The sequence below is a fragment of the Danio rerio genome, chromosome 16 (genome assembly GCF_052040795.2).
Source record: "Danio rerio strain M-AB ecotype USA chromosome 16, GRCz13ab, whole genome shotgun sequence".
In the NCBI taxonomy this organism is placed as follows: domain Eukaryota; kingdom Metazoa; phylum Chordata; class Actinopteri; order Cypriniformes; family Danionidae; genus Danio; species Danio rerio.
In genome coordinates this window covers 16,486,226-16,500,190 of record NC_141036.1, presented here as the reverse complement: position 1 = coordinate 16,500,190, position 13,965 = coordinate 16,486,226, and the positions used below count along the sequence as shown (strand labels likewise).

General features: G+C 36.9%; 1 protein-coding gene across 1 annotated transcript in view; it reads left to right on the top strand.

Annotated features, from left to right (window-relative positions):
- Nucleotides 1–996: 996 nt before the first annotated feature.
- The window catches only part of ankib1b (ankyrin repeat and IBR domain containing 1b), a 66,252-nt gene continuing 53,283 nt past the window's right edge, over nt 997–13,965 (top strand). The window contains 2 exon segments of the mRNA XM_087286751.1: nt 997–1,144; nt 8,051–8,315. Of these exon segments, the coding sequence (XP_087142877.1) occupies nt 8,128–8,315 (188 nt within the window). The 5' untranslated portion in view covers nt 997–1,144; nt 8,051–8,127.

The window sequence follows — 13,965 nt, the reverse complement described above, 5'->3', positions numbered from 1 at the left end:
TTGACAAGCTTGCTTTATTTACCAAATAAAGTGAATCTAATTGGATTTACATTTTAACCATTAAATAAAAGTTAAAAAGATATTATTTTTTTATTTCATATATAAAGGTTTTAGTTATGATATTCCCAAAACAATTCCGCAGAAATCTGCAGATTTTTTTCCAAAATTCTCTGCAGAAATAACAAAAAATGTCTGCAGACTCCGTCTGGCCCTAGTCATAGGCTACTGGAAATAATTTTATTTTTATATTAAAAAATGCACAAATATTACCCAAATACTTTCTTTATTAAGTAAATAAATTTTTTTTCTATAAAATTGTTAACAGTTAAAAAAAACATAAATACACAGAACTAGCAAAACTGCATTTAATTAAAGTGATTCACTCCTTTCCTTCAGTAGCATATTCTGACATTTCTTAATTTTGCATTTACTAAGTACATTATTTTAATGAATAAAGTTTATTTAATGATTATTTCCTTTAAAAAATATAAATAACTATAGTTAATAAAAAGTACTGTGAAATGGAAACTGCAAACATAGGCCTACATAAGTTGTGGTTATATTTAAAAAGTCCCTAATGCAAATAAATTGGGTAAGCTAAAATTGTCTGTATGTGAATGAGTGTGTATGGATGTTTTCCAGTGATGACCCAACATATGCTGGGTAAGTTGGCGGTTCATTCCACTGTGGTGACCCCAGATTAAGAAAAAGACCAAGCCGAAAAGAAATGAATGAATGAATGAATGTGTAAATTCATTATTTTACTCTATTTAACTGATATACTTTAAATATGTCAATAAAAAGTTAATTTGGAACATCACTTTTAGAAACGTTTCTAGGCGTTTTAGTCTTCTGTGAAAAAGCTACCTTAGCCTCAAAAAACCACCCTTCCTGTATTTACATCTGTTCGGCTGTGCTTCTTCAACGGGCGCGCGACTGATGGGTCTCTTATTTTGAAATAAGGAATTTCAGTGAGGCCAGCGGCGCGTGATTGACGGAGGCTTCACGGCGGCCGAGGACCGTTCACAACAAAGGCGAGAAGCAGATTTTTTATTTGGAGTCAACACTGTTTCATCAGTTAACTGCGAAATTATTCAGGATCTAAAAGAAGAGAAAAAACGACAGCTGTCATCGTGCTAATTGGGTAAGCATGTTATTTATATTCAGTTATGCTCCATCGGTGGAATTAACGTTACTTGTTTGTAACGACATGCAGTGTTATCGATACGTTTATGTGTCATAACAACAAGTCCACCAGTCGACAGCGATTAAATTGAGTTTCTTTCTTATAGTTAATCTATAACGTTAGTCTATATATACTGGCTAAACGTGTGTGTCTCTGTTTTTTCGGTAACATCTGGTTTTATAATGACAAGTTGCCAAGCTAACTCAGTTATCATGACTGATCTGAACACAAACGAGCTGGAAAAGCGGACTGCTAAGTTAATAGATTTAATTTATAATTACAAGTAACAAATGCTTTTTTGCGCAAAATGGAACGCAGTGGAAACAAAACCATCAAGCTAAAAAACTGACCAGCAACACTGAAAACACGCCCCGGTTACTATTTTTATCAGTGTAAATAATAATGTTTTGCAATACACGACTGTCCAGTCCAGTGTTGATTTTCATGTGATTCGACTGTGTAATCTATGAAATGTTTATGTAAATGGCTGAAGCCGTAAACACGTCGCCCTGCCCCTTCTAGGAAATCGACGTTTGCTATAAACAGCGCAAAGAATCTGGAACAACACAAACACAACAGCTGACTTCCTGCATACCGAGCATTTCACTCTCCAGCCGGAAAAAATAAACGTTACGTGCCTTCTTATTACCCTTACAAACGTTATCACGTTATGCCTTAGTTACTACAATTGTTGTTGTTGTTGCTACCGAGCCATAACTGATTCAGTGTCAAATCTTGTTTAGGCTGACAGACGTGTTTTGGGATTAACGTTACTCTTGATTAAAGGTGCAGCAGTTGAAAATAAAAACATAATAACAGAGATATTTAATTAAAACTATCCACAAGACTCCAGATTAACCAGGGCTTCTAGAAAAAGCTGTTTTGATGCACATTGGATGCCCACCTGTGGATGCTGACGTCACATGACTGGCAGTTGACAGAAATAGAGTGGTGCAGGGATGATATCAAAAACCGGAAGAATAGCTGTGTTTATGTCATATTATTAACTCTCGCTCATAAGTTGTATTTTTTTCCCCAGCATCAAAAGTTTTTCCACCTGACTCCCTCAATAAACATTTAGACGTTAGGTGTTGCCCAAATCTCACAATTCCAATTATATCAGGAGCTACCACTTGAATGTCACATTTTCATCTTGAAAGTATAAGATGACATGAAGGTTCCTTCAAGATTTTCCCTTTGGATTTACCATTTTTTAGAGTAAAATGACATCTGTGGTAAACGTGTCTTGGCAATACTTTAATTGCCAGTTGAATGTATATTTTATATAAGCCGTTGCAAAAAGTAGCTACATAAGAACACCAGGATGCATGTCTGTTCAGTTATTGTTATGTTCAAGTATCATCATGGTATGAACAGTTTAGACCAGGGGTGTCCTGGAGGGCCGCTGTCCTGGAGAGTTTAGCTCCAACAAAAATCAAACATACCTGAACCAGCTAATCAAGCTCTTACAAGATATATTAGAAACTTCCATGCAGGTGTGTTGAAGCAAGTTAAAGCTAAAGTCAGCTCGACACCAGGCCTTCAAGACCGAGTTTGGACACCCCTGGTCTAGACAGTTTTGTAATTATAATTGTAAGTCTCTATCATAAACTCTTAAGTAAAATCTCACAGTATCCCACATCTTCTTGGTTTTGATGTCGTCCTTGCATCACTTTAACCAATCAGGTGATTAAAAGTTGGCTTTCTAACCTTATAATTGATGCACATTACATCATTTTTTCCACATAGTTTTTGTGAGGAACGAGCTATGAAATTATTATATTGACCTTATTCTTCACATATGAGCAGGCACAGCCATTGGAATCTATTTGGCTCTAGATTTCTGGTCTCATTCACTTTCATTAAATTTTAAAAGTTAAAACAGCTTGTTATTATATTTCTTATTATATAATTCTACTTTTTATGTACACTACCTGACAGAAGTCTTGTTGTTGATCCCAGTAAGAGCAACAAGATATAACTTGAGTTCTAGTTGATCATTTGGGAAAGTGGCAGACGGTAGATTTTTCCTATGAATCAGCTGTTGAATAGCATCCTAATCATCACAAATACTGCAGAAGACCTATTGGAACTCGCATGAAGCCAAGATTCTCAAAAATTAGTCAAGTTTGGTAAAGGAATAATCATGGTTTGGGGTTACATTCTGTATGGAGCGTGCGAGAGATCTGCAGAGTAGATGGAAACATAAACAGCCTGCTGTATCAAGACATTCGTGCTTCCCATTACATTACAAACCACAGGAAAGGGCAAATTCTTCATCAGGATAGCACTTATACTTCAGCCTCCACATCAAAGTTCAAGGTGCTTCAGGATTGGCCAGCCCAGTCATGAGACATGAACATTATTGAGCATGTAAGATGGAGGAGGCATTGAAGATGAATCCAAAAATGGGTCAAGACCTCATATCTCACAACACGTCTTTCTTTAAAAATGGTCAGTTATTATTTTGTTACTTTTGAAAAAAAGTTTTTCGTAAACATTTGTTGTGCTTTATGGAATTTCATTTAGGAATGTCCTTTTATACTCATTTTTTTTAAGATTGAGAAAAAAACACTAATAAGATGAAAACAAATCCCAGCTGTTGAACAAAAACACAAGTGTACTTTTTTGAAGAGGTTTTGAAATGATCAAAGTGTTATGGGAGAAGCAGCTGTTTTATAGTGGAAACAATGGTTACCATGGCAATATATTTTTATGATTGTGACGAGAGCATTACAGTGCCCTGCAGATCGTGGCCACTTTGATGTTAAAGGAATAACATTGTGTTTGAGTGTGAAGATATAATCTAGTTACTCTCCGATTTCTAGTTGCTTAATGATTGACTTTATGGTTTGGTGTCTTGCTAATCTTTGGCTGATATACTGGTCCTCATGTCATTCCAAATATGACTTAGCCTACTTTCTTTATACAATGGAAGTCATTGGTAACCAAAAGTGCTTATTTGTCAACACTCTTCAAAATATATTATTGTAAAGCAAAGCACAGTATATCGCTATCTGGCGACAAATGCTCTTTTTATATTACCATTATGGTCCCATAGGGGAATAAATTATTGGCTGATAAATCCTAGATTACTTCCCCTGGTTGATGGACTTCAGATGTGTGTTGAGGCCTTGAGAGTTTTGATTAGTTTCTTCCACATGACCTTACATGTCACACACAGCAGATGTGCACATCATGCTAGAGGGAAGAAAAGATGTTGGCAATGTGGAAGTTTTTCTCCATGAAGGAAGAGGGTTTCAGTGTTTGTTTGAGCAGTGTTGGGTATACACACACACACACAAACACACACACACACACACACACACACACACACACACACACACACACACACACACACACACACACACACACACACACACACACACACAAGCATATATATATGCATGTATATACACACACACACACACACACACACACACACACACACACACACACACACACACACACACACACACACACACAAGCATATATATACATGTATATACACACACACACACACACACACACACACACACACACACACAAGCATATATATACATGTATATACACACACACACACACACACACACACACATATATATATATATATATATATATATATATATATATATATATATATATATATATATATATATATATATATATATATATATATATATATATATATATATAATACGCAGTTAAAGTCCGAATTGTTAGCCCCCTTTGAAATTTTTTTCTTTTCTAAAATTTTCCCCAATGATGTTTACAGAGCAAGGACATTTTCACAATATCTGATAATATTTTTTCTTTTGGAGAAAGTCTTATTTGTTTTATTTTGGTTAGTATAAAAGCAGTTTTAAATTTTTTTAAGAACCATTTTAAGGTCAAAATTTTTAGGCCCTTTAAGCGTCTTTTTTCCAGATAGTCTACAGAACAAACCATTAGTATATGATTTGCCTAATTACCCTAACCTGCCTAGTTAATGTAATTAACCTAGTTAAGCCTTTAAAATGTAATTTTAACTGAGTACTAGTTTCTTGAAAAATATCTTGAAAAAATCTAACATTGCAATATTTTTTATTTTGCGATATATATTGCGATACACACTATTTCACCATATGATGGAATATCTACATTTGAAAAGAATTTATAATGTTAGATTTATTGGGCTGATTCTGCAGTGGGAGTGCATTTCCAAAAAATCTAATACATTTATAAAATATTTGGGGTCCCCTGACACATTTTCCTTGTCTGTCCTATTTGCAGTTCATTTCTGCTTTTGCATATATTGTATTTTATGTATGTGTTTAGTCAGAGATTGATGAATTAATTAATGATAAATTTAATAAACAATCCATAAACATTTTGGGGTCCTGACACATTTTCTATGTGGTCTGTGTTATGTGCAGTGCATTTCTGTATGTGCATGTGTTTTGAGTATTTTCATGCCTAACAATCTATAAATATACAGTCAGGAAAAAGATACAATTGAAATAAAGCTTTTTATGTTAAAATTTTTTTATGTTTTATGTTATTGTTTCCCAAGTTTAACAGTATTCAAGTACAGTAACTGAATGATAAAAATCAAAATAATTCAAAAAAATTTATCATTGTTATGCCTGAATGCTTTTAAAAATCACTATACAATCACAGGAATCAAAAACACATGCAAATGATAAATTATAATATGAACTCAACACTGCATATCCTGTGATGTGACTATGTAAAGATCACATTGCGATATCGATGCGGAAACAATATATTGTGCAGCCCTAGAGTAACACGAATGGTCATTTTATGTACACTTCCACTTTTAATGCTTTGACATCCCTTTTTAAAATATAGTTCACACTTATCGCTCTATATAAGCCAACCCAAGGCCCACCAAAAAGGTTAGCCATGAAACTAGGCCGGACGAGTTGTGTTTCACCCATGAGATTATCTATGTGTGTCAGTTTTTGGACATGTTCCTGTTTATTTTTTTAGCGTCTGTTTAAGATTTTAAGCAAGTAATGCGAGCGTAAATACAACCACAACTGATACCTCAGGTGTCCATGTTGACAGATGGCATTTGTGGGGGCATAACTTTTGCCCTGCTGAATCCTGCCCCTCGACAGAACCTGCTCGCAGTAGGACGACAGCAGTTGGCAGAGGGAGCCGGAAGCCCCTAGTGTTCCTGGAGGAAGTCTGTTTCTTTCCTCACCAGCTCCTGTGGAGATTGAGTCACTGTGTTGAGACAATTAGCCGTCTGCTTCTGATCCAAGACCTGTGTTAATTTTGCTTGTTGGACGGTTGACAGGGATTCTTGTCGATGTGCTGGTTTTAGATCAGCTGTGAGAGGTGGCCGCGCTCTCACAGGTCTACTAAAGGACACACATGTGAAGTGGGACACGTTTAGCATCTGCTTCTGTCAGGCCTCTCTCATGTGGTTTAACACGTGATTTTGTTTTGTGCCGGTTGGTTGTGGTGGGGATTTTGTTTGCCCAGATTAAGCACTTCTGGCCTGATCCTTCCTCAGGTTTTGACTACATGTGTTTCTAACAGTTATACATTTAATATATCTTTAAGTAGGATTATTTTAGGTTTGGGTAGTTTTTTGTTATAAATTTTTTAAATAATTATCCAAGAATGCATTTATTTGAACCAAACATATTTCAGTGAATTACAGTGTCTGCAGGGTGATATGATCACTCAGAAGTCATTTCTCTAATGCTGATTTGCTGCTCAAAAAAATTATTTTGTGGAAATTGTGATTCGCTAGCACTACAAGTTTGGGCTAGGAATACTGGAAATTGTGAATATTGTCAAAAAAGTAAAGATTTTTGTAATATTACCATTTTTTGTTTTTATTTTAAAGTTAACATTGGATTCCAATTGAAGTTAAAATGATTCTTTGAGGTCTTTATAATACGTCTTTCTTGCATTTTGAAAACTATTTCTCAATAGGTTTGTAAATATCTTTTCTCTCTGTCAAAAATCCCTCGGTTAACAGTGACCTGTTTCAATACAATTTTATCTATAGTGGGCTTTTCTCTGACCTAAAACCCTACAGTGCAAACAGTAACAAAGCAGGGGTGCGTTTCCCAAAACCACCGTTAGCCAACTAAGGTTGCCAGTTCCGTCGTTAAAAGCATAGTTTGTTGAATTGCCGTTTTCCAAATCCGTCGTTCCAATGAACATTCGCAAAACTGCATCGCAAACTTGAGCTCTCACAACAACAGCTCTGGAGCTGTAGTTTGAATATGAAACATAGTTCCCGGGTGTGTTCTATTCCCAATGATTCCCCCTATGCCCTATTCATTTAGAACCTTCTAACATTTAAAGTTTGAATGATTGAAAAGCATTAAGGTCTTGTCTCTTAGGTGTAATTTGTTTTTAAACTATTTTTACAGTTCAGTTTTAACAATCTTCATGTTACAATTGCATTCCCTTCTCAGTGCACTTTGAAAGCATTGATGTAATTTTAAACACAGCCTCAAGCGAAAGCTATAGGTGACCTATTATTTAAAAGCGGAATTTATATTCAACTTCAAAGCTTATGAAAACAAAAAGCATATGTGAATTATTTTAATTTATAGTGGGTCATTTATTAAGTATCTGTACTGTATATGACATGGGCCTGCTGGTTAGAACTGTCTGTTCTGTCCTGAGTCCTGAAACAAACTTTTTGGACCAGATCGGGAAATTCTAAATAAAAATCACAGCCCAGTGCCCATTTTCTTTTTTAATAGTAATTTAAAAAAAGTGTTTATTATTTAAAAATGTGTCTTTAGTGAGAACATGAGACATTGTACCAAACTCAGTTATGCTACTTTTCACTTTATTGCATTGCATTTTTCATTTTGGTCTTGTTTTTAGGAAGCACACCATGTCGGCGGTCTGTAGGCCCACAGGCTGAAGAGGTCTGATTGTTCTGGAGAGCTGGCAAGCAAGAGATGGGGAACACAGCCACCAAGTTCCGCAAGGCACTGATCAGTGGAGATGAGGTTCTGGCCTATCAGCTTTACGAGGGCAACCCTCAGTTCAAAGAGTCTCTAGACCCCAATACCTCATATGGGGAACCGTATCAACACAACACCCCACTCCATTATGCTGCCAGACATGCCATGACACGCATACTCAGGTAACACACAGGTTCTTCTGCAATATTTACTATTTTAATGTTCTGCATATTTTAATGTCTGACTGTAAATAAAGTGTTAACATGATACAATTTTGTAGTTGTACTTTGAATTGTATTTCATTGCAGACAATATTAACATAAAATATTTCAGTATCAACTCATGCATATTTCAACAAGACAAAACTAAACCACATTCTGCACATATTACAAAGTCCTGACTGCATAGGAAGAAGATACAGGTACTTGACTGGCCTGTCTGCAGTCCTGACCTGTCTATAATAGAGAATGTATGGTGAATTTTGAAGCACTTTTTGAAGACGCTATATTGTTGGCCATCTTAAGACTTAAGACACCTGAAACACTTCATCACTTGGACGTTTAGTCCCTAAAGGTCTTTGAAGTGTTGTGAAAAGGAATGTTAACATTACAAAGTGGTAAATGGTTTACTGTTCCAACTTTTTAAACAAATGTTTTGCAAGAACCAAAATTGCATAAAAAATCAGGAAGAACACATTAAATAATATTTGTTGTATTGTCTGCATTGAAATACAAGTCTATGTAAATTCAGAAAACATGACTTTCTTTTTTATTTGCGTTTTCCATACTGTCCCAACCTTTTCTGATTTGGAAATATTTAGAAATTCAGTTGTACGATGACTTTAGAACATATCTTGTTAATCTGGTTTACTTTCACTTTGTGTTAAAGCACTTTTTTGAAGTGTCACAGGAGAAATGAGTGATTAAAAATGTCAAATTTAAATTTAGAAAAATCCCTTAATTCACAAAAAATGTTTTTGCTTGCTTGAGGATTTAGCTTTGTGCAACAATGGGTTAATTCAAATAATGGGAGATAAAACAAATTTGATCTAATTTGTATTTTCTAGTCTTTTTGCAAGTCTAAAAAGACTTGCTGAAAGCTGGGCAGAAAACATTTCATGATAAGTATATTTACATATTTTTTTTGTCAAATTAATAAAAGATATATTAGAGCAATATAAAAATGTAAAGTTTGGCCACACACAATGGGAAAACATTTAAGAATAAATAAAACCATAAAGATAACAGACGAGTCAATATGTGTCATACAATATTGTAATTGTACCTTTTAAAGACAAGACAATGTTAGTCCAGGTTGTAAAATTGTTATTTGGAGCAACAAAGACTAAAAAATATAATTATAATATAAAAAAATTATATTATAATATTATAATTATATTATAGTAATAATATTTTTTTTCTTGAAAATTAATGTATTTTAAAGGTATAAGACTCAGATATGTTTGTGGGTAAGGAAGATATGATATTTCCATTTAGAAATTTTCTTTTACAAATATTTTGACCCTCAGGCAAATTGGGAAACTGAGAAGAGTTTGTTTAAAATCCCTGGTGTAAATAAGTTTGCCTTGCCTACTTGTAGTTATAACCCAACAGAACAAAATATACTTTAATACCAGGTGCAAACAGGACCTATTTGTCATTGACCCACATAATAATTGAATCTGACTCGCATACTTCCAGACAGATTGATATGACATTTCCTTACTTTTTACATGCTTACATCGTCTTAGAAATACTGAAGTATTGTACAATCACATTCTGCTGTTTTCCCGCCCAGTATGTAACTATTTGGCCCAAAAAGTGAAGCCGTTTGAGCCAACTTTTGAAAGTTATTTTAAGGCAAACAGCTGTTTCAACTTCAAATGTGCTGAAGATTTTGGGGCTGAATCAGCAGGCCAGTGTTGTCCAAAATTTATAGCCGCTCATGGCTGTTTGCTTTGGAAAGAACTTTTTATGTTCCTCTTAAAGTGTGTGTGTGTGTGTGTGTGTGTGTGTGTGTGTGTGTGTGTGTGTGTGTGTGTGTGTGTGTGTGTGTGTGTGTGTGTGTGTGTGTGTGTGTGTGTGTGTGTGTGTGTGTGTGTGTGTGTGTGTGTGTGTGTGTGTGTGTGTGTGTGTGTGTGTGTGTGTGTTTAATACAAAATCAATGAAAGGGATCATGACATGGATGTTTCATATGTTCTTTCAGGTTCAGTACACTAAACAAGAAATATGTATGTGAAAAAAAAATACCAACTATTATTTTCACCCCTCATCCCTCTTGGTGAAAAGGCCTGTTTTTAAGTGGCGGTTTCTTCAAAGCTTGTCAGTAAATGCCCAATGTTTTGATTGGCTGACATTATTGCATAGGAAACAGCATCAATGTTTCTTTACTTCTGCTTGAAAAGTGATTTGACAACATTTTCACATAAAATAATCATTCAAAGACAAAGCGTTATAAAATTAACTTTCAATACAGCTGTTATGAGATCCAGTATGGCTAACTTCTTCGTCGTTCTGCAAATTTTTTTTGGGAACTCTCCATTACACTGCTCTGTTTACAAAACAGCAGTCAAGCCCTCTGAAAAAAGCTTGTAGTGTAAAAATAAACTATCCACTTGAACTCTTATAGTGACACAAATCATTATAAGCGTTTAAAGTAGACAAGTCACAGCAAAAGTTTATTGACTGTTAAGTTTGACCCTGTTTATCAGCAGACACTTGCGCCTACATATGGAAGAATGAATGTAGTGGAAACCATGGACTTATCATGCCAGTCAAATTTAAATGAAGAGTTTACTAAATAAAGCAAAGTCTTTGCATTTTGAAATACTACTGGTATGTTATAAAGGAGCAAATCAGATGTCTTGTGACAATGTATCAATACTCGTTAGCCTGTTTCACACCGCAAGCGTGAGCAGAGCTTGAGCAGCGCACGTTTTTTTTTTTTCGGTTTCCATGTTAATAGATTAGAGCTTTCATACCACACGTAAAAGCAGGATGTCAGCATGAGGCGTAGCTTCGCTGAAGCATCAGTGCCGCAATAGTTTTGGCGCTGGGTCTATTTTTGCCATGCTGCTCACGTTCAATTAAAGTGAATTAAACACATTGAATTACAGGTAAAAGTAGCAATTTTACCCAATAAATGTATAATTCCAATAATTTTACCCAAATAATGTATAAATTGATAATATCCACAGATTTTTATAAAGTCAATCATATAAACGTAAACGATTAGACGGCAATAAATATTTAGTTGGGCCTGAACTACAAAACCAAATTTAAAACAATTTTAGTATCGGTTTTGCTTGAGTTGCGCAATAGTTGGATCCTGGATCCTTAACTATAAGCCAACATCATCCTGACAATCAAAAACAAAAGAGCATGATATCACAGACGATTGTCTTTTGACCGAGTGCAACTGTAAAGACATGATTGACACTGCTCAGAGCGTGAGAAGCATACAGTTCTTTATAATGTACAAAATTTGTAAAATGAAGACTTGTAGGTTAAGGAAACTGCATAGGAGGAAGTTGCCGAAGGCCTTGGTGCAGCTGAAAATTTAAAAAAAAAGTGTGTTTATAGATAGATCGGTAACTAGATAGAATAGACAGAGATAGATTGATCTTTGCAGCAGCTGCCGATGAGCTGCGCGGTGCAGACGCAGTCGGTGTGAGGCAAATGCCTGCGCACTGCTTCTGCTCTCCATATGCACTTGTGGTGTGAAACAGGTGTTAGTCAGCGATATTTGTTGACACTCCAAAAAATTCTGCAATCTAATTTCAAATTGAATATCAATTAGTAAATCAACATTAATTTATTACATGCCAAATTTAAAGACCAGTCATTTTTATTAACTCTCAAATGCCAACCAAAGTATATAACATGAATATTAAACTGAACTGGATGAAAATGAAAAAAGATTACGTGATTTTGTTATAAGAGATCATGTAATGATACAAATGAGTGTGAACGGACTAACCAGCAGGCTGAGCACATTGACCTAAACAACATTTCAGATGTTTTACCTTCTAAAACGCCGTAACCATTTCAGTATTAGTGTTATTATATTACTAATGACCTCCAGAACTGTCAAGCGTGAACTGCACTCTGTGTCTCATGGCTTTAAATGCCACCAGGTGCTTATTGCATCTCTGCATCATCTTCTTGGGTGAAAGTTATTTATTAAATAAAGAAAAGATTGACACAGCTTCTCCTATCGCAGCACATTTCGTTTTACTTTTGATATTTGGTGCCAGTTAATCAGGAAGTGACGGTTTTGTTTTCCCCTTCGGCAGGGGAACTTCAATGCCATGTGGAAAACCTTCCACTATGGGCATTTCGTTCAGAGAGCCAATCATCTGAAAAAGAATGGAAACGGGCCAATGAAATGCCAATGAGTTGGCAGCTTTAGCTTGCACAGCTGATGCTTGTTGCGATCAATTTGGCAATAAAAGAACAGAGCGTGCCAAGCAGAGCATCCTTTTTGCTACAGAGTCTTTCATGAAGCTTCTGAGAGTCAATGAGGGTTCCTCCTGCTGTACTACAGACAGAGTGAACGAGAGCGGTCTCCTGGTCCAGAGTGTGTGACACGCAGTGGTATATGGTTAAGCTAGGTTTCTCCCTTGCCTGACGTTATTTTGGTTTAGTCCTCCAGAGTGGTTTGTATTGTTGCAAATTTCATAAAAGAGCAACACGGTTGTGTTGCGCATCTTTTTCAAGACGACGCTCCGACTGTGCATTTTTTGATGTGGTAGTTTCCTGTCCCCGGATGATGGGCACGAGCACTGCGTTTAATGTCTGGTAGTCCAGCATGGTAATGCGGTGCTCACTGGCAGTGCATGCCATCACTGCGGTGGCATCTCTGTTGCGCAGTTAAGATTGCAGCTTGCTCCTGCAAAAGGGCCACATACCCCTTGGCCAGATCTGAGGGTTACAGTGGGAGTAAATCAGTCACCCTCAGGCTTGCGGACCTCTCGCTTCTCCACGCGGTCCATCCGAGCTTTGAATGTGAGAAGCGCTCCGTACTCAGATGACCACCCTCTCACTTGATGACACAGAGGCTCAGATGTCCACTGTTGCATTGGAGGACAGGCTGTCATAGTTTGATGAAGGATTCCTTCTCTCCGCTCCCTCCCTCCAGGGGAGCGATTGTGGTATCGGATCTAGAAACAGACATGATAACCGTGCTTTCCTAGGCTGCTTCTGCCGCGGGCCTGAAGATGGTTTATCCCCTAGCCCCGTGGCTGGACTGACGGATGGGTGTATTAGGTTAATTAAAAAGGCAAGACCTTCTAGCCTCCCATCCCTTTCTTCCTGAAAGTGCAAAGTGGGCTCACACACTCTTGGAGGGCACCTTTCTCTGTTCGATCTGCGTGCGCCTCCGCCCTCACCATGCTTTATGGTGGAGCAGCCAGGGAGCTTTTCATCCAACGGCGCTTAAAAAACGCCACCTAAACCTCAAAGAAAGAGCATTTTTTCCTTCCCCGGATGTGAAAGCCCGAACACTGCCAGTCTGTGATGCGATGAAAAGCCTTCCGGCTCGCAGGATCGAGACACTTCGCCAGTGGCTCACGAGCTGTGGGACGACGGTCTCCCCTCAATAGTCTGGGTGCGAGGTAAGAGTGAATCTCTCGCCTCCACTTCTTCCACGCTGACCCACTGCTGGTCCATCAGAGATTGTAGCGAAAAAGTCATTAGTGAAGGCTCTGCCTGCTTGGAAGGATGCAATCTAACCGGTCCCACCAGCAGAGATGGAGAGAGGGTTTTACAGCCTGTACTTATTCGTACCCAAAAGAGCAGCCAATCCTAGATCTGCGCATTTTGAACCACTGTC